This window comes from Zonotrichia leucophrys, chromosome 17 (assembly GCF_028769735.1).
Source record: "Zonotrichia leucophrys gambelii isolate GWCS_2022_RI chromosome 17, RI_Zleu_2.0, whole genome shotgun sequence".
NCBI lineage: Eukaryota > Metazoa > Chordata > Aves > Passeriformes > Passerellidae > Zonotrichia > Zonotrichia leucophrys.
In genome coordinates, this window is record NC_088186.1 from 11,130,133 (window position 1) to 11,156,521 (window position 26,389).

The 26,389-nt window shown below is 48.9% G+C and overlaps 1 protein-coding gene across 1 annotated transcript in view; it reads left to right on the forward strand.

Moving 5' to 3' along the window:
- Nucleotides 1-26,389, forward strand: part of RABL6 (RAB, member RAS oncogene family like 6) — a 53,673-nt gene that overhangs the window by 24,681 nt on the left and 2,603 nt on the right. The window contains exons 8-14 of the mRNA XM_064727631.1: nucleotides 2,073-2,176; nucleotides 11,549-11,886; nucleotides 14,105-14,270; nucleotides 21,210-21,428; nucleotides 21,991-22,339; nucleotides 24,374-24,545; nucleotides 26,252-26,301. Coding sequence (XP_064583701.1) covers nucleotides 2,073-2,176; nucleotides 11,549-11,886; nucleotides 14,105-14,270; nucleotides 21,210-21,428; nucleotides 21,991-22,339; nucleotides 24,374-24,545; nucleotides 26,252-26,301 — 1,398 coding nt within the window. The remainder of the gene's footprint in view (nucleotides 1-2,072; nucleotides 2,177-11,548; nucleotides 11,887-14,104; nucleotides 14,271-21,209; nucleotides 21,429-21,990; nucleotides 22,340-24,373; nucleotides 24,546-26,251; nucleotides 26,302-26,389) is intronic.

Genomic DNA, 26,389 nt, shown 5'->3' on the forward strand with positions numbered 1-26,389 from the left:
TCATTATTGCTTATGCTGCAAATACTGCAGTAATATGAAATGATGATATCTAACGCTTCTGAGTTCTTGATTTTCTTGAATTCTGAAATCTAGAATTTGAATTCTCAAGTCCTCATTAGTACTTCTGATGAGGGTAACAACTTTAAATATGAATAGCATATTTTGCTAAATCTTTCTTGTCCGTAAATGACAATAAAGGAATTGGCATTAAGTAATGACTTCGTAATTCCATGCATACATGTTAATTAAAGTCAAGTTTCCATCTGCAGAGAGCACTTGAATATGATGAATAAAAATTACTCAGCAAAGAAAAGAGAGATTGCTCCAAGCTCTTAACACAATGGCAAAGGTAAACATGAAGACTCTAAATGCTTTGGAAGCAATAAATTAGCTTAAATGATCACAGAAACACATTTCAAGAAGGGCTATGTCTTCCAGTAAATTAGGGTTATCAACTGTGATGAGTCACCTGGTCTTACAGTACAAAATAAAAATTACTTAAACTTTTTTTGCTGATTTCAGTCATAGTAGAATCTGACCTGGAAGGCTCAGGCTGTGCTGTGATCATTCTCCAGAGCACAGCACTTGGTGTGGTTTGTGTGAGCCAGATGAGTTAATTGCTCTTCAAACCTGTGCAGTGGCTTGATAGCTTCAAAGTTGTCACATCTGTGAAACCATAGTGCCAGCAGCATGTGCATGTAGAGACTGAACACCATTACTTCATGCAAATGTTTGTCTTCTCAGATGGATATTATTCTGGGAATTATGTAATAGATCTCCTTTTGGGCTTTAAATTTGATGGGATCTTTCTGCAGTGAGTTCAAGTGTTGTCAGACAGGGAATTAAGAATTCACCATGGTTATTGATGCTAGCCTTCAAAAATATTTGTCAGAGCAAAGCTGAAATGTACTTGGAGGATAAGGCAGTTATCAAAGCAAAAATCTTGGCAGTTTGGAGGAAGCCTGGGCTTTCTCTTGCATGTCCTCCTGCCCAGGCAGGGATGCAGCCTGTGGCACCACAGACCTGCTGTCACAGGAACTGTGCAGGGCTGGGAGTCAGCAGCCCAACTCAGCACAAGCTGGCCCTGCTCCTGTGCCCCCCAGTGCACAGGCAGTGGCAGAGGGAGGATTGATGCCCTCAGGCTCAAGCACGTGGCTTTTGGCTGCACTGTTTGGGAGGTGAGCTGATGGGCAGGGCTAGTGCCCAGCTGTATGCCAGCCAGCTGTGTCTGAGCAGAGGGAATGGGGCTGTGGGGCAGCATTTGCACCGCTGGCAGCTCTAGTCTTGTCCAGGAGATCCAGAATGGGGTTTCTGCAGGAGTGGGTGCTGTGTCAGCCCTGCAGGGCCGCAGATCTTGGGGGAGCTGCCTGTGCCTGTGGGTATCGATCGCTCCTTGCTGTCGTCTGGATGTCGGGAAGAGGGAGCCCTTCCCCTCAGCTGAGGTTTTTGTTTGAGTTCTGTGGGAAATGTGGGAAAGGAAGGGCTGAGTGGGGCAGTCCTGGATTACATTAGCGCAGTCAACTGACTTTATTGCCCATTGAAAATGGGCTAGGGTGTCTGTCCCCCATCTGTGGAACTACAGCTGGAGGCAGAGGGGCAAGGACTTCCAAAATGTCACTGAGTTGATAGGTTATGCTCCCTCATCTACCCCAACAGCAAAAAAAAAAAAATACTGGGAGGCTTTGCATTCAGCTGGGTCCTGCTCCCAGAGGGGCTGATCTAGCACAGAGAAAATCAAAAGGCCTGAGTGAATGAGTTGCACAACTGATCTCTGCAGGGGCTGAATCCTTTCTCCAAATGTAACTGGTGCTGTGGTGTCTGAAATAACACATTATTGATTTATGGCTGAGAATAGCTGACAGAACCAGGTGCTTCTTACACACAGACTTCATGGATTATCTGCTTTTTATTCACTTTCCCTATGTGCTCTGTATTTAAATGGACACCATGATCAGGGCCAGGGCTCCTGTTGCACATGGTATTGTGGTAAAGTAGTGACACAGGATCTTAGTGCACAGAGATCTGTTACAGTGACCCTTCTGCTCAGACCCAGCTTGTTTTCCTTTCCTCAGAGGGAGACGTTGCTACGGCAGCTGGAGACAAATCAGCTGGATATTGATGCAACTCTGGAGGAGCTGTCAGTGCAGCAAGAGACTGAAGACCAAAACTACGAACTGTATGTCACTGAGCTGTCTTTTCTACTAACTAACTGCTGCTTTGGGTGTCACAGGAATGTTGGACAGCCCCAGCTGTGGCATGTGGCCAGGTTGAAGGGTCTAGCGAGTAACATTTAGGGATCCTCTGGATAAAATGTTGCTTTTGAATGTCATCACCTGAAGAAAAGCATGCACCTGGGGATCCCTGTGAAAGGTCTGGTTCCTACAGGCACGTGACTGGGGAGGGCAGGGCAGGTGGGGCTGAGCAGCACACCTGGAGCCAGCACATGCTGAAGTAGATAAAGTGCTGGAAGGAGATGTTTTCCATCTCTCAGCTGCTCAGCACACAAGTTGGTTCCTCTCCTGGCTGTTGCACTCCTGTGTATTTTGTGTCTTACGACAGCAGAAAGTAATAGCCTCTACACTGCTGTCTTTTGTTCCCTTTGAGCACTTCTGAACTCTTTGGTGTATTTCTGTGTCTGTTCTGCACCCTGGCTGCTTGTAATGCTGTTTGCCAGCTTTAGCCCCATAAAGCCAATGCACCTGTAGCACAGTGAACAGGAATTCATGTTCTGTAAATTCCCATGACAAGGCCTTTATTGCAGTGGTGTGCAATCCAGAAAAGTCAGCCTCAGAATGTATTGAAAAAAGATTATTTACAGGCAGCTTTTGTTTGGAAATTGGAATCGATGATTATGAAATATTCATGCACAGGCTTTTGGACAAGCATTTTTCAGACCAAGTTTCAAGGTTCTATAACCTTGTTCAGCATGTTTTCCTTGGAGGGCATTGAAATACCCCAATTCACACAAAGAATGCTGTTTCCAGAGCATTCACCTCATTCTTCTCCTGAGGGACTAGTTAGTCACCTCATGCCTTCAGCACTTCTGTTGATGTCCCTGCTCAAAGGACTGGGCTGCGTGGGCTGTGCTGTCAGATTGTTTTCCATGCTTTTGTTTGTACTTCTTCAGTAACGGGAGGATACTTAATAAAATCAGGAGTTGGCAGAGCTGTTTCAAATCCACAGCACAAGATCTTTCTGTTTTGTCACCTCTTGCCCTTCCAGCAGCTTTAGTGTGTGCTGGGTCTCCATATGTGTCACTTGAGCTCACAAATCCAGCAGAAAAACAGCTTGGATGGGGCTTGGAGCAGCAGTGAAAGGTGTCCCTGCCTGGGGCAGGGGCATGGAATAAGGTGAGCTTTAAGGTCCCATCCAACCCAAACTAGTCTGCGACTCTGTGACTGTGAAATCTGTCTTTGCTATATCTACCTCAGGGTTAGTCTGTGTTGGGCTGGCTCTGAGAAGAGATCTTAGGTCTTAAAGGCAGCAGCAGCAGTGTAGTAGTGCTGGAGGGGTGGCCAGACCTCCTGGTTCCAGTAACAGGTATTAGATTGGATCATCCCACCCCGTGTGGCCACACTGCCCTGCTGGGAGGCTGTTGGCACTGTCAGACTGCAGATTAACTTAACATGGCCTCAGAAATATCAGAGCCTGACAAAGGAGGAGTTGATGAAATATTAAAAGCAAGACTTTTCTCTAGGATTCTGGTTCAGCAAATAAAGTGACATCCTTATGCAGCTGGCCAGCGTCTGCATGTTCATATCTGTACTGAAGCCAAAGTTCTTCACTCTCAGAAAATAACACTTCTTTAGAGAAAGGGCTTTAAAATGCCCCTGGATGCTTCCTGGGTAGAGGCACAGATCCCAAAAGAAAAGCATCAGGGAGTGTCAGGTGTCAGTACTTTGATCACACTGACTAAAGAGAGCTATTTTAGGGTTTTTAAGGTTTTTCTCTGTACCCCAGGTAGAAACAGAGAGTCTGTTTGTTTAAATGGCACCTCTGTGGGACAGATGAGCTGCAAAGGGGTTACTTCAGCCCTGGAGTTGAAAGGTATGCACTTCTTACACTCAGTCTTTATCCCTGCAGGAGGTCTCCAAGCATGAGTTTTATAGCCAAAGACCTAATTTAAAGACATACTCACATTCATATGTCAGAGAACCCAGGTTTGGGTAAAGCCTCAACCTTAGTAAACAGTTTGGGCTAGGAAATACAGTACATATGGGCACAACAGTGTGTGATGGGAATCAGAGGTGGGGCAGGTCTGCAGTGCTCATTATTAGGGCTTGGGAAGGTCCTTGCAACCATGCTTGTCAGATGCCCCTCATTTTGGGATTACCAGGTGTCCTGGTTTGAAAAGACAGGTGCCTGCTAAGGAAGGCAGGAGCCTCCCTTGAAATGGAAAATGCAAACCCCTCCCTCTGAATTATTATAATTTTGAAATTGTGGGGCTCTCAGGTAAAGATATGGGAGTAGGAGTAACAGTTTTTATTAGGAAAAAAAAAATAAACAATGCAGTAATACAAAACAACACTGGCAAAGTCAGAGCATGCCCTGCCCCCTGTGTGTCAGGGCGGTGTCCCAGCCCCATCCATGGGGGCTCAGCCCTCCTGCAGTGCCAGCTGTGGCTCTGCTGCAGCACGGATCCTGCACAAGGGGGGAGTTTTCCTCTGCAGCTCCAGGGCTGCTGCAGATGGGCCTGGGCTCCCTCTGGCCATGCAGGGCAGCAGAAAGCTGCTCCTCTGGCAATGCAGGGGGCAAAGGCTGCTGTGCTGTGCCAGGCTCAGATTGGATCCAGGTAGGAATGCTTGGCTCCTGCCCTGGGCGCAGCATCTCCCCATGGGATGCTGGAATGGGATCAGCCCTGCAGGGACACTCAGTGGCCATGGACAGCAGAGATCTCCTGGAGGGAGGGTTGGTGTGGGAGAGAGAAAGAAAACTGCCCCACCTGGTTTTAACAGGTAGCCCAATGAAGAGAAGATAACTGCCCCACACCTAACAGATGGCAGTAGAATACACACCCAGATCTTGCATTTTCCAAACTAAGACATCAGGTTTAATGTGCAACATCAGTGAATGTCCAAGTGAGCACCTGGTACATTGTCTGCTGCCACTGGCCGTGTTGTGTACAGTGTGTGTGTTGGTGCAGTGTGACTTGGTGACCCTTGACAGATCACAGAACTGTGGAACCCTTAGGATTGGAAAAATCCTCTGAGATCATCAAGTCCAGCTGTTAACTAAGCACTGCCAAAGCCGCCACCCAACCATGTCCCCAAGGGCCACATCCACATTTTTCAAACACTCCAGGGATGATAGCTCCACCACTATCAGGGCAGTCTGTTCCAAAGTCTGGCTGCCCTTTTTGTGAAGAAAGTTTGCCTAATATCCAACCTAAACCTCCTCTGGTGCAACTTGAGGCCTCCTTTGCTATTTCCTTTTTATTGCCTGGTAGGGGAGCCCATCCCTCACCTCTCATACCTCCTGTCACGAGGCCTTTATGTTAGCTGCTTCAGTTCAGACAGCACTGGGAGTTTTGCTGTGGGTCACCCAAATTGCACAGGAAGGGGAGATGACCACAGGTGTTTGGGGCCACAGGCCCTGGTGTGGCTGCTGCAACACTTCCTCAGAGGCCATTCCTGCTCTCCTGCCATGAAATCAGGGCACAGAGCACAGCGAGGTGACAGCGCTAGGACATCTCAGTTATTCATTCACCCCTGTGCAGTCTGGTTGCTACTCTGTCACAGTGACCAGTGCTAAATTTGGCTCAGTGAGAACTGAAAGAGAACAAGAACTCTTCCTCCTGCTCCAGCGGGGGGGACCTGAGGACAAAACGTCACTGATGCAAAATGTGGATCCCAGAGACAACACGAGGTGGCACACAACGCTGCCTCTTCCGCCTTACGTAAGCCGGCCTGGGCAGGCTCTGCCTGGATGTGCCTGTGGGAGACACAGTCTGCTTCCAGTTCTTTCCCTGTGCTTAGGCTCCTCACTGCCTGACACACCTCTGGATCTGGTACTGTCCCTGTGCTTTCGCACTTTACATCTTCAATGCTGCTAAAAGAGCATTTCACTCCTTTTTGAATTCTTGAATTCTTATTAAACAAACAGTAATGGCTTTTATGATGTTCTGAATTTGTACCTAATTTGCTCAGTTTCTCCATTTTTAATTGTACCCAGCTTATCTTCTGTTTTCAAGGAAAACTTGTAAATGTTCAATGTGCCCCTTCCCCCACACAGGGGTGCCAGGGCTGGGCAGCCCTTTCAGTGGAGAAATTTTCCCCAGTACTCAACCTAAACTTCCCCTGGCACAGCTTGAGGCTGTCTCCTCTCACCATGTGGGTGCCAGGCTGGTGACTGCAGACAGGTATTTGGGCTCTCTTGCTGGGGACTCTGCTTTGGGGAGACATATTCCCCAAAGAGACAAATTAGTCACTGCAGAATATTGGCTAGGGGGTTGAGGGTTTATTTGCCTTTTTTCCACACTGAGCATAGCACATAATTTCAGGAAGACCGTGGTGCTGAGTAACACCCGCACAGTGGCAGGAGGAGCTGCTGGTGGAGCTGTTCTCTGGCATCCTCCACTGTATGTGAACACAAGTCTGGAGTGACACCAGCTACAGGCTGAATTACCAGATGGGAAAGTAAACCCACTCCTGCTTTCTCTTACCCTTGTCCCACTTTTATCTCCTCCACTTGCTGTGAATCTTTGTGGTCATAAGACAGGTCAGGAGCCAGCCTGAACTGGAATGGGACTTTATCTAGGTCATATTTTTTGGGGGTGCTGCATTAAGAATTAAATGCATCTAAGCCGTCATCAGTCAGTCTTGCTTGAGAAGTGGAGACATGGAGCATGTCCTGTATTTTATGGAGCAGGGAGTTACCCTGCTGCATCCATTTTGTCAGGTGGAAAACAGGATGACAGCAGGAATTAAACCTGCTTGGCCGTTGATTCTACATGCAGGGACCTGGGCTAGGGGGATTGAGGCAGTAACTTTAACGAGCCCAAAACAAACATGTGAAAAATCTAACCCTTGCTAACCCCAGTTAAAATTATGTCATCCAGCCAATTAATCTTCATTTTCACAATTAATAAAATAACGCAAAGCCTTTCTTGCCACATGAACAATTTATCACAGCACGTTAGAACGAGGAGCCAAAAAAGCTTTAGGCTGCTCCCACCTTCAATATTAAATGAACACAAGCACTGACAATTTTAGGAATTGTGAGGCTAACAAGTCCTTTTGTGTTTGCCCTGGGGGCAGAGCAACAGTAACCTCAGGCCCTGATGAAGTTTTGTTCCCACAGAGCATGCTCATCTTTAAAATTGCATAAAAGTCTCCTCTTGCAAGCAGGTCCAACCACCAGTGAATTATTCAGGAGTTTGAGGATGTTTTGGACTTGTTACTTGGTCTGTAATGGAAGGATTGAAAGGCAAATAAGGAGCCCCTGTGAGTGAGAACAAATGACCCACCTGGACATGCACAGTATATTTGCAGTCTCTGTATCCCAACGGAATAAAGGTGCTCAGGTGTGAGTTCACCTTGTGCTTTAGTAGGACCTGGTCTGCTACCTCCAGAGTGGGCACAAAGCTGCGTATTCCACAGTGAGGTTTTGAGGGAGTCCTTTTCCAAAGGTCTGATGGATAGAACAAGGAATGGACAGATTGTGTAGAATCTGAGAAAAAACAGACACATGGCAGGTTTGGCCTGGTGTGTTCCCAAAACAGCCACACTTGTGCCTCCGAGGAGTGTGTGTAAAGCCAGAGAAAGCATTCATGCATTATGTAGTATTTTCAAAGTGTGGAGGATGCTTAGACACCTCCATCCTGGAAATTACTGCGAGCTTGCTGGCAGCATTTAATGTGTGCTGGTTTTCCACCCACCTCCCTCACAGAAGATCTGTCTATAAAAACTCAGCAGAGCTGGTTTCTGCAGCCTGTGTGGATAGAACCGGAGTCAGACCACCCTGATTTCCCCAGTGTCACAGCACAAGGCTTGGCCCACGTGTCTAGCTGGTCAAGGTGACGTGAAGCACACGTGTCACAGCTGTCCTCAGTGCTGTGCTGGGGTAGGAGTCTGTGTTGTGCTGTCCCCAGATAACTTGTATCTTCCTACTAAAGAACTTGCTGTCTCCTGTTTTTATGCCCTTCACACACCACAAGTGACTAAAGGTACAGGAGCACAGGTGCAGACAAAGCCTGCATGTGTTTTATGCCCCAGTCTGGTTGTGCTGGAGGGAAGGATGACACTCTTTATGCTTCAGTTTTGTAGTGGGATTTTTTTTCCTCCAGCTCTTAAATTTCATGTGTTTCTGGAGGAAAAACAGGTGGTAGTCGCAGCCTTTCCTCCCTCTGGAGCTGGCTACTTTCCCAGAACAAAGCAGGTTGTGTCCAAAATGGGCAGCTTTGGCAGAACCATGTACAGTAAATCTTTAAATACTCTGGTATTGTTAAGAGTTTTCTGTGCTTTGTTGAGTCCAGCTTTAACTATTCTTTGAGCTTCATATTCTGTATACTGATGTGACTCTATACATTCTTTGTGTCTCATTGTTTCCAGATCTTCAGTGTACAATCATCTTATTCTACCTGAGTTAGCCAGTTGCCTCGATGGTGGGACTCAGCAACTTGAGGCTCAGAAGTTGTTCATTCCGTTTTCAAACCATGTTGGTGATTCGCACAGACAGTCAGGAGAGCAAATACTGCTGGCAGCAGTACCTTGGCTGCTGGGTGCAGCAGTGCCCAGGCTTGCAGGCTTCCATCCAGGGTTGGTGTTGCTATAAACAGGAACACGGGTGTGTGTAGGTCATCTGGATTAATCTCTCCTCACAGCTGGAAGGCAGGAGTCTTTAACACTGAGTGGGTCTTGGAGGAGCAGGAGTGAGTACCAGAAAGCAGAGCTGTTCAGTTCTCCTGTCTTTGGCTCACCAAAAGGCCTGGATCAAAGCTGAGACAGGAGGAATGGCAGAATTCAGCACTCAGCATATGTGATGTGGAGCTGAGGAGTTATACATTGTACGCAGGTAAAGCTGACAAACAACTTTGCAGGCCATGTCAATTCACTTGGTGTGGGGATAAGGAGCCTTAGCTTTGTTGGATGGGGGCTGAATGGCAGGGCCTCGTGGTTTGTCTTTCCCACCCCACAGACACTGTGCATGCTCTGCTTGGAGGATGTGGTGCCATGGCCACCCTCCTCAGGAAGGGAGCACAGTGATGGACAGGTATTGAGCACACACTGTCATGTTCCTGCAGCATGTGTGATGTATTGTGCACCTTCCAAACCAACCTGATGCAGTCTCCACAGAGCTCAGTGCAGGAGTTAAACTCCTTTATGTTTTTTCTCTGGTGCATGACAAATCCATGCATCATTTTCAGTGGAACGTGTTGTCGTGCAGCTCGCCCCAGGAGAGGGAGGATGGGGACTGGATGCTGCATCACATACTCTGAGCTCAGCTCTGCCAGGAGCTTATGTTGGTGTAGCCAGTGTTCTGGGTGCAATAGCCACATTGTCTTGGCCTGGATCCTGGTGGAAGCATCGGTGAGAACACCACAGCATGGCACTGGTGTAGGTGCCTTGACAGTCTGCAGCTTCCTCATGAGGGACAGTGGAGGTGCAGCACCAATCTCTGCTCTCTGTGGTCAGGGACAGGACGCAGGGAATGACTGGAGCTGCATCAGGGCAGGTATAGGTTGGATATCAATGGACAGCATGTGACAGCCAGGCTCTGGCGTGGTTGGGATTGCAGTCCTTAGTCCAGACTTCCAGAATGAGCGAGGCAAGTCTTTCCCAGCCATTCTTCTGGGGAGAACTGGGAGCAAGAGCACTTTTCCTTACCCTTGAGTAGATGACAATTTTGTTTGTACTGTTGAATTTCTTCCTATTTCTGTTACTTGAGATCATCCAGTTCTATCTGTATCTTGTCCCTGTCTGTTTATGTTTCCTCACTAATCCTGCTTTTTAGTGTTGCACTTGATCTCCACTTTACCCAGTTACTTAGTTAGGAAGGACTGCTGGTTTTCCAATTTCCAAGTAACAGCTTCCTGGGGCTATTGCTCCCTAGGGCTCCAGACACTGCTGGTCACAAAGTACATTATTTTGTTCCTTAAAAGTATATCAGGTTACTGCCTTAAAATAGGAAATCATGTCTCAAGGCTTAGAGTTTCTTAGCCCTCACTGTTTGTGTTCTGCTCAGCAGTTGGTCCAGGGAAGGTTTTGGCTGGCTCAGGTCCCTGAAGGACAAGGTCAGGGGGAGGAGGCTCTCCCTTCACATTCTCATTGCCTGGAGCACAACCAAAGTCTGTCTTGCAGAGCCAGCTGAATCCAGAGCCTCTATGCACAAATTCATTAAGCTTAATGAAATGAGAGGTGAGACCGGGATGTGCTGGATATTACACAGGATGCTTCCCTTTGGGTGTCCTCTCTGTATCTCTCAGCTGGGCAGCATGTGGCAGATCTGTTTTTCAGACAATTTAATGGCAAAAACTTGTCTCTGTCCACAGAGTGTGAAACAGGCTGCTGACCCCGCGGGCTGCGGAGGGAGGCTTGGGTTAGGCTTGGGTTTCTTTTGGAAAAGGAAAGAGCTTTTCACTCCCTGTAGTGGTACAGGCTTTAATGTTCTTCCAGTCGGGAACCCAGCCAGGACCACAACCTGCTCCAGTGCTCCTGCTGCTTGGCTCCAGGGCCTCTCACACAGAGGGGGAGTGTGTGCAGGGGAGAGCCTGCATGTGGAGCTGCACCCTGCGAGAAGGGTAATGGCAGTCAGTCTTCTCTGAGCCCCCAGGACAGCTCTTTTCTTTGGATATTCAAGGATTCTCCTCTCAAATCCATTCTTGACTGATAAAGAGGTTATTACAGCAGTTTTCTTGAGTACTGTGATTTGTTCTGCAGAATGTAAAAACATGCCATTCCTAGAGCACTTACTCCTTTAGAGGCATGTCCAACAACTGACTTCAGGTTGCATTTCAAGCACTGGCATGTTATTATAATCTGTCTATTCAGAGAGTTTCCAGTACTGTAGGTTTCATCCTGTAGTGCAGAGCAGGTTGGGATACTCCACACCTCAGTGCAGATGGGGCAAGTTCAGCTCGTGTGGGTAAACCAGATTTATTGTGACCCAGGGAGTCACAGTGTCACTGGAAGCAGATCCATGCCCTCCCAAGCCCAGCTGGAAGCAGACCCATACTCTCCCAGCTCAGCACACAGCCAGATGAAAAGGGCTTATATAAAGGAAGGAGAAGGACTTCTTATATGGGCAGGTAGTGACAGGACAAGGGGCAATGGTTTTAAACTGGCAGAGGGCAGGGTTGGATGGGAAGAAATTCTTCCCTGTGAGGATGGGGAGGTCCTGGCATAGGGTGCCCAGAGAAGCTGTGGCTGTCCCTCAATTGCTGGAAGTGTCCAAGGCCAGGTTGGACTTGGAGAAACCTGGCCTAGTGGAAGGTGTCCCTGCCCATGGCAGAGGTTGGAATGCCATGAGCTTTAAGGTCCCTCCCAACCCAGAGCAGTCTGGGATTCTGAGATTCGCCATTCCTTATATTTGTAATTTATCTTCCCCACAGGTTCCTGGAAATGATGGAAGCCCGAAGCCAAGGACACACATCACCACTAGCAACCAACGGGCAGAGCCCCTCCTCCGGCTCCCAGTCACCCATCGTAGCTCCGAGCTCTGCATCGACGGGCAGCTCCAGCCCCAGCACGCCCCAGCCGCCGCTGCCGCTCACCGCCAGCGCCACCACCTCTCCTGAGCCCGCCTCGTCCTTGTCACCAGTGCCTGCCCCCGAGGCCCCGCAGCCCCCCGCGCCCGCCGCAGCTCCCGCCGCCCCCCCGGCCCGGCGCGGCATCATCGCGCGGCTCTTTGGCACATCCCCTGCGGCCGAGCCCGCTCCTCCCCACGCAGGTGCGTGCTGGCGCCCTGGCCTGGCAGGATGCCACCCATAGGCCTTCCAGTTCTCATTTCGTTTTTTCCCTGCGAGAGGCTGAGCAGACAGGTGTGTGACGGCCACAGGCGCCATGCTTGTGCAGCGGGTGTCCAGGGAGACTTGGGCTGTCATTCTCTATTTTCCCTGATCAACATTTTGGTTTGTCTCTGTTCTGGATGGGGACTGTGCCCAGCCAGCTGGGTGGTGGCTGTAGCATGCTTAAGAGGAAGATCCTGAACGCACAGGAGACGCTAATAAAATAAGTAAAATGTCAGGTTCTTACCAGGAGCAAAAATACCTCTTGAATAGCAAACAAATGACTGGAGAAGCTATTTATTTGAAGTGCCATCCTTGCACACGTGTGGCAGTCCGCAGGGGCTCCTGTGCGTAATGGAGAGAAGTGGAGCACTGGGTTTAAAGGTTATTCAGCCAGAAATGGTCACGTAGGTCCAGGCTCCACAGCAGATGCCCCTCTGGGGAAATCTGCTCCTTCAGAGCAGGTCTAGGAGGAGGGAGCCCTGGGCTGCTGCCTCAGCACTGGTACCCGCTGGAGCAGCACAGCGCTCGGTCCAGAGCCTGCCGGACAGAGTGCCAGGCAGAGGCATCAAGGGTTTGTTGCGTGTAATTTTACTGATCTGGACCATAATTTGCCTGTCACATTCACTTTGTTTGCAGAGCTAACTGGAGCTGCAGAGCTGGCACTGCCTAAAAATCATGACATGGTTTGAGTCACCCTTTGGAAATACCTTCCCTCTCACACAGGCTCACAGAGCTCCTGAGACACCCACAGAGAGAAAGGAGGAGGTGCTGGGGACACGGGTTGCAATTTCAGATGTTGAAATGGTCTGGCTTTAGATCTGCACACAATGTTCTGCATCCTGTCTGTGCCTCTTCCCAGATATGACACAATGCACCCATTTTGGTTTGTTTATGACTCTTCCTACCCAGAGAAAATATAAAAAAAAAAAAAAAACAGAGAGGAGAGGAGAGGAGATATTAGAAATTCCTTGTCGATAAAAGCATTTATCATTTTGATCTGCAGAAAAAAAGACTGGTCTACTACCAGTCTTACAGTGGTTGGGTTTGGGGCTTTTCTTTTTCTTTTCTTTTTTAAACTCGTTCTTAGCTTGACAGCTGTTTTGGGCTTGTGACTTTCAGCCCTGATGTCTCGGAATGCTTAGGAGCAGTTGCAAAAGGCAGCCAGGAAGAGCTGATGTGTCAGTGTTGCAAGGTTTCAGTGGTGTGCCAAGGGCCTGCACCTCTGCTGGAATGTACCCAGGCACCAATTCACTGCAAAGCAGCTAAAAAAATCATTGTTACCAAGTAATACTTGGTTTTTCTGGGAGCTACTATTTAAGATTTCTCTTGCAATCTTGGAGTAGTAATTCTTCTGACTGTGGTTTAGCTTGCACCAGTGCTACTCTGTGGCATTAGTGGTACTGTTGGTATGTAGAAGTGGTCTGAAAGTTGTGCTAAGGAGAGTGAAATCTAGAAAAAAAAGGCACAAGTCTTGTTTTACCCAAAAGAAAAGTCTAGATGTGAAGTGCAGCATGAGCAGAGGAAAAACATTGAGTATTGCAAATTCTGGAAATGTTAATCACTTCAGGCTTCTTAGTTATGCTGATTTCATGAGTTTTCATCCTGATACCTTGAAGATGCGGAAAGGTGTTTCTACAAATTAGCTGTATTAAAGTCACTCTCTATTTGAAGTAGCTCTTGAGCTTTTGTTTACACAAAGCATCTAAAAGCACAATGTGAACAATTCTGCCTTGGACAGTTACAGCTGAAAAAAGCAAGAGGATAGGAGAGAGGGTGAACTGAACAATGTGGAAAAGGTAAGAGAATAGTGAAGGGACATCCCCCAGGAGCAGTGCACATAGCACACGTGTAATAAAACCTGTGGTGCAGTCATAGCATTCCCCGGAGAGCAGAGCCAGGCCTTGCCAGGGAGGTTTTCAGTCCATCTAAAAGCCTGGGTCAGCCTGGTGCATTCTAAACCACAGCACCATGATCTGTGAATGCCTTCAGACTCTGGGCTGGTTTATATCCTGTTCATAACCTTCCTCTTCCCTTGCTGTGGAACCAGGGTCCTGCCTCATGGCTGCTGCCACCCTGGGCAGTACAGATCTGGGAAAAGCCAAGTTCTGTCTTGCTTGTGGTGACACCAGTGTTTTACATCTCCTGTTGCTAATGCAGATCCTGCTGCTGCCACTCCTGCCCCCAACCCTGCAGCCCCTGCCAAGGTACAGAGCGTGGAGGACTTTGTTCCTGAGGACAGCCTGGACCACAGCTTTCTGGAAGACCCAGCACCACAGAAAGACAAAGGGAAACCACAGCCCAAACACCGTGTGGATAGTGAGAGGTAAGAAAGGGAGGGTGGCAGCAGGGATGGCAGGTGCCCAGCAGGGACACACCTGGATGTGCAGCCTGGCTACCATGGTGCAGCCATTCCCTGATTCCAGAGCAGTTAGCTGCCCCAGAGCCTTTCTGGCTGTGCTGTGCTCAGTCTAGCATTCACTCTTTCCCATTTAGTGACACACACTGCTCCCTGGGAAGGAGGAACATCACAAAAAGCAGATTATCACCTTCCTGGTGCTGCTGTTTTGCTTTTTGCTCAGATTAAACTGCTGGGCCCTTTGGGTCAGGAAGGGATTTTGCTTCTGGCCAAACGCACCAAATCATTTGGGATATTTTCCTCCTGGAACATAGTGCGCTTTGCAGGGATACTATGTTTTGCCTAGTGAATATTTACCTTCTGCAGAGGCACAAAGTGTGGCCATATTCCTGTATGACTTGGTAATGTCATTCCTGAGGCACTATAAATGGATTTGGGGTATGGTGGAGGACACTTGGGAGCACTCTGTAGCTCTGTGGGATTCTGGAAGGAAGGATGGAGAAAGTCATGCTCCTTTGGGAGTGTCACTGCATGGTTGCCTGCAGAATTAAAAAAAATTCTTAAGGGGTGCCTTTCTTTTTCTCGGTGTCTAGTGTTTCTTCCCAGAATTTTCTCACTAAATTGAAGAGACACAGATTTGATGGATGATAGGGAATGGGTTGGATATTCACATCCAGAGAGCAGTGATCTATGGCTCAATGTCCAGTTGAAGATGGGTGCTGTTCCTCAGGCTCTGTACTGAGACATGGACTTCATCCATGAAACAGGGGGATTGAGGACACCCTCGTCAGGTTTATCAACAGCACCAAGCTGAGTAGTGTGGGTGACACTCCTGAATAACAAGATGTCATCCAGGACCTGGAAAACATGAGAAATGGCCCGTGGGAACCCCATGAGGTTCACCAAGGCCAAGCTCAAGATGCTGTACCTGGGTTGGGGCAACCTCTGGGATCAATCCAGGCTGGAGGGTGAAGGGATTGAGTGCAGCCGTGGGGAGAAGGACTTGGGGGTGCTGGTGGGTGAGAGCTGGACCTGCCCCAGCCCTGGAACTGGGCTGATCCCCAGCATGGGCAGCAGGGAAGAGGGAGTTCTGCCCTGCTCAGGTGACACCCTGCCTGCAGAGCTGCCTCTGGCCCTGAGGGCCTCCTGAACATCAGGAGGATGTAGAACTGCTGCAGAGAGTCCAGAGGAGGCCATGGAGATGCTCCAAGGCCTGGAACCCCTCTGCTCTGGGGCCAGGCTGGGGGTATTCACCTGGAGAAGATAAGGCTCTGGGGAGATGTTATTGCTGCCTTTCAATATTTAAGAGAGGATGAGGACAGAGATTTTAGCAGGGTGTATTGCAATAGGACAAGAAATGGTGGTTTTAAACTAAAAGAGGGGAGATTCAAACTAGGTATAAGGAAAAAGGATTTTACAACAAGAGTGGTGAGGCCCTGGCACAGGTTGCCCAGGGAAGTGGTGGATGCCTCATCCCTGGAAACATTCCCAGTCTGGCTGGATGGGGCGCTGAGCAACCTGATCCAGTTGAAAATGTCCCTGCTCAGTGCAGGGGGTTGGAACAAGCTGAGCTTTAAGGCCTCTTCCAACCCAAACCAGTCTGTGAGTCTATAATTATCTCCTCAAAATGGCAGAGCTGTGCTTATGCCATGAGCTGTATTTTCTCTTTTTTTTTCCCCTTTCTTTATTTTCCTGGCTTTGGTGTTTTTGAACCAAAAAAGAAAAGGGGATTGTGTATACTGAACTGCTCAGACAAGAGGATGTGCAGGGAGCTGTCTGAAAGCAGACTGTCTCTTAAGAGGTGACCTAAGCATACTCTTAGGCTCTGTATCTGTTGCTCAGAATATTCCTTACCTGCTGCCTCTTGTCATCAACACTGGATTAACCAGGAGACTAATTAAGCATGGACACTGCTCATCTGTGAATTCTGCCTCTTTTAACATCCTTGTCAAGACCCAGTGTTCTCTACTTCAACCACAGCAGCCTTAAATCAGTGCTGTTTGTGAGGCTCAATGCCTGTGTAATGCAGGTCAGCCTGAATCATCATCCCTTGTGATGGCAGAACACGTGGATGTTTTATTAAAACTAAAAAAAAAAAAGGCAAGAAAAAAGTGGGGTTGCTGGCAGCATGCTGGCCTACAAAGCGTCTTCCTCATGGCTGGGGCAGAGCTGAGATATTTTTCTGGGTTTAACAAGGAGTTGTCAGAAGAGCCAAGCCTGACCTTCTGAGGGGCTGGGTCCTGAGGTGCCCTCAGAGCTCTGGAGCTGCAGTTCTGCTGTGGCTGGGAGGCTGATCCTTCACAAAGGTTTCTCTGCTCCGGAGTGTCAGTCAGTGGAAGCAAATAAGTGTTAAACTGTATAAAAAAATCAAACATGTTGGACAGGGGTGCGAGAACCCTGAAAATTCACACACTCATTTCTACTCTGCAACCTGGTATCCATGGCTTGCTCTGGTTTCTTCTATATATCATGCAGTTTTCTTAGTGGCCTGGCAATTTTCCATTTTGTTTCTTGCCAAAAAGGGCCTACTAGAATAAGCCAGATATGCAGAAATTCAGAGATGAGGATGTGGTTCTGACCATCACCTGCAATAACAGGTTTCTTTCAGGATGTCACTTACAGCCCCACAGTAGCTAGGAGCAACATTCCAGTTCTGTAAGCACTGTCCTCGAGAATCAGCTCCTGCTGCAGTGAGGAGGTGGTTGCAATTCCCATAGAATCTGCTGCAGAAATTTATCTCTGATCTAAAGAACACAGTGGATCTGTGGAATCACTCAAACCTTGGGGAGATTTTATTGGTTTCAAAAAATTGAGTCCTGGAAGCTGCTTTTCCCCTGTATCTGAGTGAAGAACAAGGTCTGAGAATGTCCCAGCAAGATGCATTCAGGTCTCGTGCTCATTTTGAAGCAGATACCTGAGTGTTGAGCCTACACAGCTCACCAGCATGCCTGGGTGTGCTGTAGCCAAGGGTAAGCTCCAGGACTGAAGTGTCATTGAAGATGTGGCAGAAGAGTGGGCCGTGTTTTGAGAATTTGTGAAATTACTTCTCCTACCCAAGAGGGATGACCTTGTTGACTCTGAGCACGAGTCCTGCAGGGCACTCTGGGAACACCTCAGTGAACTGAGGTGCTTTCACAGGGTTGGAGGCAGCTTGGGGCCATCCAGTTCAACCTCCCCCTCCTCCTGGGCCGCTCAGAACTGGTTTTCCAGAACTGTTTCCAGTTGGATTTTGAGTATCTCCAGAGAATCCACAACCTCTCTGGCAACCCATGCCAGTGCTCAGGCATGCTCTCAGTGGGAAAAGTGTTTGCTTATGTTTGTGGGGAACCTCCTGAGTTACAGTTTGTGCTCCTTGCCTTTTGTCCTGGCACTGGACAGCACCAAAAAGAGCCTGTCTCCATCTTCTTTGTACCTCCTTCAGCTGTTTAAATAACTTTATAAGGTCTTCTCAAGCCTTCTGCAGGCTGAGCAGTCCTGGCCTTCATGTGGGAGATCCCTTCCTCATGTGAGCAATGCTCCAGTCAGTTAATCTTCCTCATGGCCCTTCACTGGATTTCTCTTTCTTTGCTGTGCACTGGACTCCAGCTGTGGCCTCCCCAGTGCAGAGCAGAGGGGCAGCATCACCTCCCTGACCTGTTGGCAGTGCTTTGCCTCATGAAGACCAGGACAACATTGGCCTTCTTGGCAGCAGAGCACCTTGTTCAGCTTGGCATACCCCAGGCCTGCAGTGATTTCCTGGGTTTTGTTCAGTGACATGGTGTGATTCTCTGACTTGCAGTACAGAACTCCCAGATTCAGTTCCTTTACCAGTTAATTAGGAAGGTATTTCAATCTCCCAATTTGTTGTTTCAGAACTTAATTTGCTGCTCTTCAACCTGATGCCCTGAGCCAGCATGGATATGAGTGCACCAGAGGGCCTAATCTGGCTCCAAAGCATATCTTGGCTCCTGCTGGGTCAGGCAGCCTGTGTCCCTGGGGGGCTGAAGGTGTCTGAAAGCCAGTTTATGCTTTACCTGACAGTGTTCCTGATCTTTCCTGTCTGCATCCTTAGACATTTATCTTAAAGATGGATTAGATGTGTGTGTCCTTACATCTGAAGGGCTTTGAAGTGGTTCTTTGCTTTTATGGATCTGTTATGGATTCCCTGATGCCCAGGGAAGGTTCACAGTAGAAGACTCACATCTCCTAGAACAGCCACACAGGCTCATCCTGCAGTGTGGGATTCCCTCAGCTTACTTGCTTTATTACAGCTTGGGTTTTTTCTCTTTCCTTAGCCCCACAAAAGGATGTGAGAGAAGCCCTTGAGCTCCTGGGGCTGTGGGAGCACAGCCCATCTAGGTTGGAGGCTGTGAGCTCAGGTTGCATCAGGGTTTGTTCCCTCCCCAGCAGCCAATCTGTGACACACTGGAGGCTCACAGAGGACACCCCAGCAGTCTGTGTGGTCACTAGCTAAGAGCAGACCTCAGTGAGCAGCATCACTTTTGGGGGGTACCTGCACCTGCAGCCACGCCAGCTCAGTGCTCATGCCAGCTTGGCAGTGCTTCAAGGGCTGCAGGGAGTGGTGCAATGTGCTTGGCTTTGCATGCTTTGCCTTCCTTCCAGCTGGAAGCTCAGGACCACAAGCTGATCCTAGTTTTGCCTTGTCAGAGCCTGTTTATAGTGAAGCAGTGATTTTCCTGATGTATATTCACTCCACTGCTCTGCTCTTCCGCTGTCGCTCAGCAGTCTGTGGTGGCTGGAGATGGAGGCAGGTTTCTCACTGTGCTAGGACATGACCCACTTTGGTGAGGGGCTGTACACACGGGGGTGTACTGGGAAAGCTGGGAATGCTGCAGGTCTGTGTGGAGTCTGGAAGGACAGTGGCAGGAATCTCTTAAGAGCCCCTGTGCCTAATAGAGCAGTGATGTGCTGGGGAAAGGCAATGTGTCTAGTCCAGAATAATATCCTGCCATTTTTAGGATGCAACTCCATTTTCTTTTCAGTGCATTTCAAGAGAAAACCCTGCCAGTGCTTTGAAAACCTCAGGAATCACTCACTTGTCATTCCTCCAGCTTTGGGGGCTGCTTGGGCACCAGTTTTCCTCTCCTTTGTGTGGCTGGGCTGTGTGCCTCCATCCTGGCATAGTGTGAGAGCAGCAGTGTTAGTGGTGAAGGGGCTCTTCAGCAGCCTGGCCCTGCTCATAGGGCACTGAGAGCAGGTCCTGGGAGCAGAGGAATCCACACCAAGAGCAGAGGGAGGGCCTGTCCTGGTCTTAGCACTCCAGCCCAGACAAGCACTGGTTGTGATCACTGCTGTCCCGTGTCACAAACAACTCCATTGTCTGTTGGCAGATGTATTAACTCTTTTGAACTATCTTGTCAAGCAGTACCCAGCCATGTAGAGGAGCCACAGTGAGCAGTTGCCATCATCCCAGCTCTGTTTAGGGTATTTCTCATCTCACCAGCACACCATACTCCACTGTCTTCCGGTGCTTGGCCTGTGCTGGGAACACCACTTGCTTCCAGTTAAAGGATTTTAGGGTTTTGTTTATGTCTGTACAATCTAATCTGTTCCAAGCTATAATATGTTTTTTGTCTCTGTATAAAAAGAAGGTTGTGCTTATACCATGCAGGTGGCATCATTAAAAAGGCAGAGACTTGTGTGTGGGGTTGTCAGGAAGGAGCTGGTTATCTCTTGTGGATGAAACAAATAGAACAAGGAAAGGTGATGGTGGAGGCTCTTCGGCTGAGCCTGGGGAAAATATCTATATTCCTGACATGAGCACAATTTTCAGAAAGTGTTAAAATTGAGTCCTAGGGACATTCAGACAAGAATCCTCAATTTCAGCTGCAAATCTCTCTCAAGCTGCCTTTGAACACAGAACTGTGCTACATCAGGGAGGCTGAAGACTCCCAGCTCTGGCAGTGTGTCCTTAGGTTAATTTAATTTGGGCAATGTTGAAGCTTGGCTATAGTGTCTGTGTATCTGCCTGCTTCAGGGAGCACTGCAGAAATAGAAATGGTTCCAGGAAGCTAATAGCTGCCAGTGAACTCCCATAGCATTGACAGTGTATGATCAGGTTTAATTACAGGATGTGGGGATGAAGACAGGCAGTTCCCATGGTTTGACTGACTGATCCTTGCATGGTGGATGGAGCTCCATGTTCTGATGAAGCTGTGGCAACAGGCTTCTCTAGCTCTGAGGCTCATCTTCTGCAGCCACTCATTTCCAGTTGAGGGGCAGCAGCTGCTCTGTGACACATCCTGCTGTGGCCCTTTTGGTGTGGGGCCAGTGCCACTGCTGCAGCCTGCAGGGAGCAGGTCCAGCCTGAGCTGGACAGTGGCAAGGGAGGGCTGGCAGCGCACAGAATCACAAAATCACCAGCTGGTTTGTGTTGGAAGGGACCTTAAAGCCCATCCCATTCCAGCCCCTGCTCTAGGCAGGGACACCTTCCACTATCCCAAGCTCCGTCCAGCCTGGCCTTGGGCACTTCCAGGGATCCAGGGGCAACCACAGCTTCTCTGGGCACCCTGTGCCAGGGCCTGCCCACCCTGCCAGGGAATAATTCCTTCCCAATATCCTGTCTAACCCTGCCCTCCTTCAGCTTAAAGCCATTCTCCTCGTCCTGTCCCTCCTGACCCTTGCACAAAGTCCCTTTCCAGCTCTATTGGAGCCCCTTTAGGCACTGGAAGGGGCTCTCACACCTCTCCCTGGAGCCTTCTCTTCTCCAGGCCCGACTCTCCTTATTTTCAGCCTGTCTCCAAAGCAGAGGTGCTCCAACCCTTTAATCATCAGCTGCCCCAGGCTGGGGACGTGTCCCCAGAAGTTGGCTGTACAAGCCAGGCTAGTCCCAGTGTTCGTGCAGGGGCAGGCAGCTCTGTCCAGCAGCTCCTGAGGTGCTGTGTCTGAGCACTCTCTGTGTTGCAGTGATGGAGAGGCGCCTGGAGGGAACCCCATGGTGGCAGGTTTCCAGGATGACGTGGATCTGGATGACAAAATCCCCAGCAGACCAATGCCGGCAGCAGAACGGGTGCCGAGCAAGAACATCACTCTCTCCAGTGAGGAGGAGGAAGAGGAAGAGGTGAAGGATTCGAAGGTCATCCTCATATCTGATGGAGACAAAAACACAGAGCAGGAAAAAAAAAGGTACAGAGCATAGACTGAAGTGTGGGGTTGTGCTGGCAAACCTGGCTTCCATCTTGCCATTGACTGTGTGTGGCTTTGGGAAGTCTTGGTGTCTCTCTCTGCCTGTTCTTCAGCTGTGGGCCGGGGCTGTAGTTACTGTAGGTGTAACTGCTGTGTGTCTTACCCCATGCCTTGGAGCACTGTGCTTCTGTGCCAGTGGGGCAGTTCTGCATGCTTTTCCTCAAATTTGAACAAGGGCCTGGAGCTAAGCACCAGAGTGGCTGTTTGTAGTGTGTGGGGAGGAGAGAAGAGTCAAGGCTTGGGTGAAGGGAGTGGAGTCACTCACCACACCCTGTGCTGGGGAATGATGTTCTCCCCACACCACATCCTGTGGGGTGAGGGTGAGGATTAGGGACACGAGGGTTATCCTCAGCCTGAGTGGTGCCTTTGGCCCCACACTGCTATGGGATGCACTGCCTCTCCCAGTGGGGTGCATGATGCACCTTGAGGCAGGCTCAGCTCTTAACTGTGCCTTGCTCCACAGAACAGGGTGGACAGACTATGACAACTTGTTTCTTCTCAGGTCTTCCAGAAATTCTCTGAAACCGCAGAGTGAAGCAATTTTGACCAAAGCAACTGACCCGAAGCCTCCTGACAGTTTACCTCCCCGTTCTGGGTCTGAACGAAACAACAGCAGCAAAGGCAACACAAGCCTGGCAGCTCCTGCTGCTGCCCCCACAGCAGCAGCCCAGGCCTCAAAGGCCACTGCCCAAAGCAAAGGACTTGCTTCCAAGCAGAAAGTGGTCAAAGAGGAGAAGCCTGAGGAGTCTGACAGTGATCAAGAGGGACCAATAGCTACTCAGATGCTTTCATTCGTTATGGATGACCCAGACTTTGAAAGTGAAGATTCTGACAGCCAGAAGAAAAAGATGGTAAATAACAGCCCTGGTTGGTGTGAGCTGTGCCCAGCTGAGCTGGAAGGGTTGAGGCATTGCCCTGAGCAGAGCCTTCATCCGATCTCCCCTCCCTCTGCAGCAGTTACTAAGCAACCTGCAGAGTTTGATGTGAGCACAAACCCAGTAATGCTGAGTATGGAAGCCACCTGGCAGCAAGAACCCCATAGAATCACAGATCCATAGAATACCCTGAGCTGGAAGGGACCCAGAAGAATCATTGAGCCCAGCCCCCCCAGCAGCCCCAGCCTGGGCACCCCTGGCAGCGCTGCCCAAAGGCTCCTGGAGCTCTGGCAGCCTCGGGGCCGTGCCCATTCCCTGGGCAGCCTGGGCAGTGCCAGCACCCTCTGGAGGCAGAACCTTTTCCTAATATCCAGGCTAGACCTTCCCTAACATGAAGTTTGTGTTTACAGATGCAAACAAGATTTATGTTTGGGTCTTTTACTGTGCTGTTTACTCTTAGCCAGTCCAGCAGTGCAGGAGATACAAAATGCAAAGCTCCTGGGTTTTCAGGGGAACTTTAACATGCAGAAGGGTGTCTCTGCCAGAAAGAGTGAGCTCCCTGCAGTCAATCCAGCAATAAAAAGGCCATCACAAAATTTGCTTGGCAAGGCCTAAAGGGAAGGAGGAAGGTCTGCTTGGGAAGGACTTTCCAGGACAGCAGAGGTAGCTGTAAGGTCTGTGACATTCAGCACATGCCAGCAGGTGTCTGCTAAAACAAATACGCCAGGGGTCCCCTCACACCTACCCTGTATTACAGGTGGAGAAGACACTTGTCCTGCACCTCTTCTCTGAGCTGGTCAGAACTTGCTGCATGCCTTGAGATATCCCTGAGTTTGGTGACCATTTCTCACAACCTGCAGAGCAATCTCTGGAAACTGCTAGCAGTGATTTGGGATGGGCAGTCGCTGTTCAGGGGTGTCCTGATATCTGGGTTTGCTGGTGTTCAGGGGGTTTCCCTCAGTTGTTATGATTCTGGAATCCTGTTGAAAGAGCTATTGTCACAGTTTCTTTGACCTTATTTATGTGTCATGCTGTTTAGTAAGTAATTTTCTATTCATTTTGCATCTTAACTTCCTGCTTTTCTTGACAATATGAAACCAAAAGTATTTGGAGCAAATTTCCATCTCTTGCGTGCTCCAGTGAGAAGGGATTGATGAGAAAGCAGCAGTGTCAAGGGGATGCCTGACCCTGGGGATGCTCCATGGCATGTGGATGCTTTCCCACTGCAGGGTGTACTGGTCAGGCAAACCAGTACAGCCACTGCCATTGCCAGGGTGGGGGCACTGCCTGACCAGCAGCACACTGGGGCCGTTTTCCATCCATGCACAGAGATACAAGGAAAGGTTGGATCAGATTCTGAAGAGGATGAGTTGGCAGGTATCAGAAGATCATTAAACTGATTTTCCATTCCCATCATGCAGAGGTGGAGGATTTTGGGGTAATTCCAGGCTCTGCAGCATCCTGGGTTTTAGCTCATGCTGAAGGGGCAGATTTGCCCTGGGAGCACATTCCCTTTTGGCTTGATGAAGGGAATTATTCTGCAGACATACTCTGCTTCCTCAGCCCTGCTGCCTCTGGTACCTGAGACCCACAGAGCTGCACAGCGGAAAGCATTTGTCACTCAGGGCTGGAGGGGAGTTTTCAGTCTGTTTGATTGGATTTTCCCAGAACAGAGATGCCTCCCCAGGGCAGAAGGAAGATGATGCTGGTGAGCTAAGAGAGTTGAAGGTCTCATTTAATCCCTTTATATTGGGAATTTGATTTCAGCAGCCCCAGTGTGAAGTTTTCAGAACACCCTTGTCAGTACCAGTGCAACTGAGGCATTTTACCAAGGCAAAAATTAGAGCTCATGAGATCCAGGACATTGATTTCCAGGCAGTAACAGCTCTTTTCAGCTGGCATTTCCTTCCCTCCTTCCCACCTGCTGACATCTGACATTTTTGTATGCAAAATGGTTAGAGATTTTGGTTGAAGGATTTGTCAGTGTTGTCTGCCTTTGCTTCTCTCTAGAATGAATTCCCAGTGCGAGAAGATCTCTCTGAAATATCTGATGATGATACCTCACTGGCAAAGCCACCCCAGCCTGTGAAATCAACAGTCCCCTCCTTTAAACTGAAAAACGACTCAGATCTCTTTGGCTTGGGTTTGGAAGAAGCTGGTCCCAAGGAGAGCAGCGAGGAAGGTAAAGCTCACACCTTTTTTCCACTCTTCCTGCTTTTGTTTGTCAGGCATCTGGTTTTTCCAAAGTCTTTCCAGCAAACCAATTTGCACTAAATAAAATACCCTCTAACTTCATGCAGTGCCCTGTGTGAGTCTATAATCTGGTTTAGCACAGCATAAATAGCTTTTAAGTTTTTCCCCATGAGGATGAGAACTTGGCTTGTCCCTGGCACCAGCCATAGGTTATTTTTGTCCCAGCTGCAAGCAGAAGCACATCTTTCACAAGCTGCTGCTGTGTAAGCCTTCCTGCTTAGCCCTGTGTGCTTGGGAATTGGTGTTCAGCATTGCATTGCAGTGTCCACCCCCTCCAGAATTTGGATCAACTTGAACAAAATGCTCTGACATACCCTGCCAATTTCCTCTTCTGTTTTTGAGAAAGATGGGGTGGGATCCTCTTCATGCAAATAATCCCTGCTGTCTAGGCATTACTGCAAAGCAACTTCCTGTAGACCTGCCCCGATGTCAGCATGAAAGATGGGAATTTAAAGATTTAAGGAAGGAAAAAAGCTGTGAGCAGCACCAGAGAGTGCTCCTTGAATAGCTGTTCCAAAAGTGTGAGGAAGGTGTCACAGGCTGCCATGGTTCCATCGGCTTGTCACTCCGAGCTGCTGAACAGCAGAGCTTGAAATAGCTGTAAGTGCATCTGCAGAGGCCCAGGTCAATAATTTAGCTTCAGTTTAGATTCTTAAATAATTAAATGTGGGTTCCTCCTATCTCCTCTTTTGGTGATGAATATAAAACCGTCTCTCGGTCGTCAGTGATTGGAGCTTGACTGGCAATTAGGCTTCTCCATGGCTGCCTGTACACATCAGCTGAGGGAAAAGGTGTTTGTAGGTAAGAGCGACAGTCAAACAGCACAGGTGAAAAGTGGTGCTGCTGTGAAGCCTCTTGTGAAGCAGCCAAGCAGGAGTCCCCTGTTCAAGGAGGTTTTGTGCAAAGGCAGTGGACACTCAGCAACCAAGTCATCAGCCATAGTCATATCTGACACATGTGATAGGGATGGACTCTGGGACTCGTTTGGTAGTGTGAAAGTATTCACCCCTGCAGAGCAAGGATGTAATTTACAGGGATGTAATGTAATTTGGGAATGTAATTTCCATACACAGTGTGAGCAGCAGTGAGTGTTGGCCCGCCAGGGTGTCCCATCTGCTGATACCCTGCCCTCACTCATCCTCAGAGAAGGTGCCTGGGAGGATTTCCATCAAAGGGGAGCTGTTCCCAAGAGCTCCTCTTCATTTCTGGAAATTACAGTCCAGTCCCAGATTTGGCCTTTGGAACCAGTTTGTAGAGCTGGTCTCTAGATGTGTTTCTTAGTAGCTGTGACACAGTGAATGCTAGGTCAGTGTTGATCACACAGATCATATAATGCTCATAATGAAACGAGACAGGTACGGTTCAGTCAGGGTGTGAGGGCTGGGGCCTGTGTTGCTTCCCAAAGGGGCACAGTTTGGCCTGGGGTGCTGGCCTTGCCTTTGCCCCTGGGTGCCCAGGATGGAGCATTTTGTTCTCAGAAATGGGGCCAGGGCAGAATTACAGCTCTTACCATTTAAATTAAACACAATGTTTCTGGGTCGGGTTTTTTTGGGTTTTTGTTTTGGTTTGGTTTGGTTTGTTTGTTTTGTTTTTTGGTTTTGGTTTTTTTTTACTGTTGGTTGTTTGTTTTAACAGATAAACAAGCTTCTAAGGAGAAAAAGAAGAAGAAAAAGAAAAGCAAAGAGGTATTGTTGATTAAACAGATCTGCTGTGTTACCCACCTGCCAAGAACAGACGTGGCCTTGCGTGGTTTCCTCCTTGGGAAAGGGACTT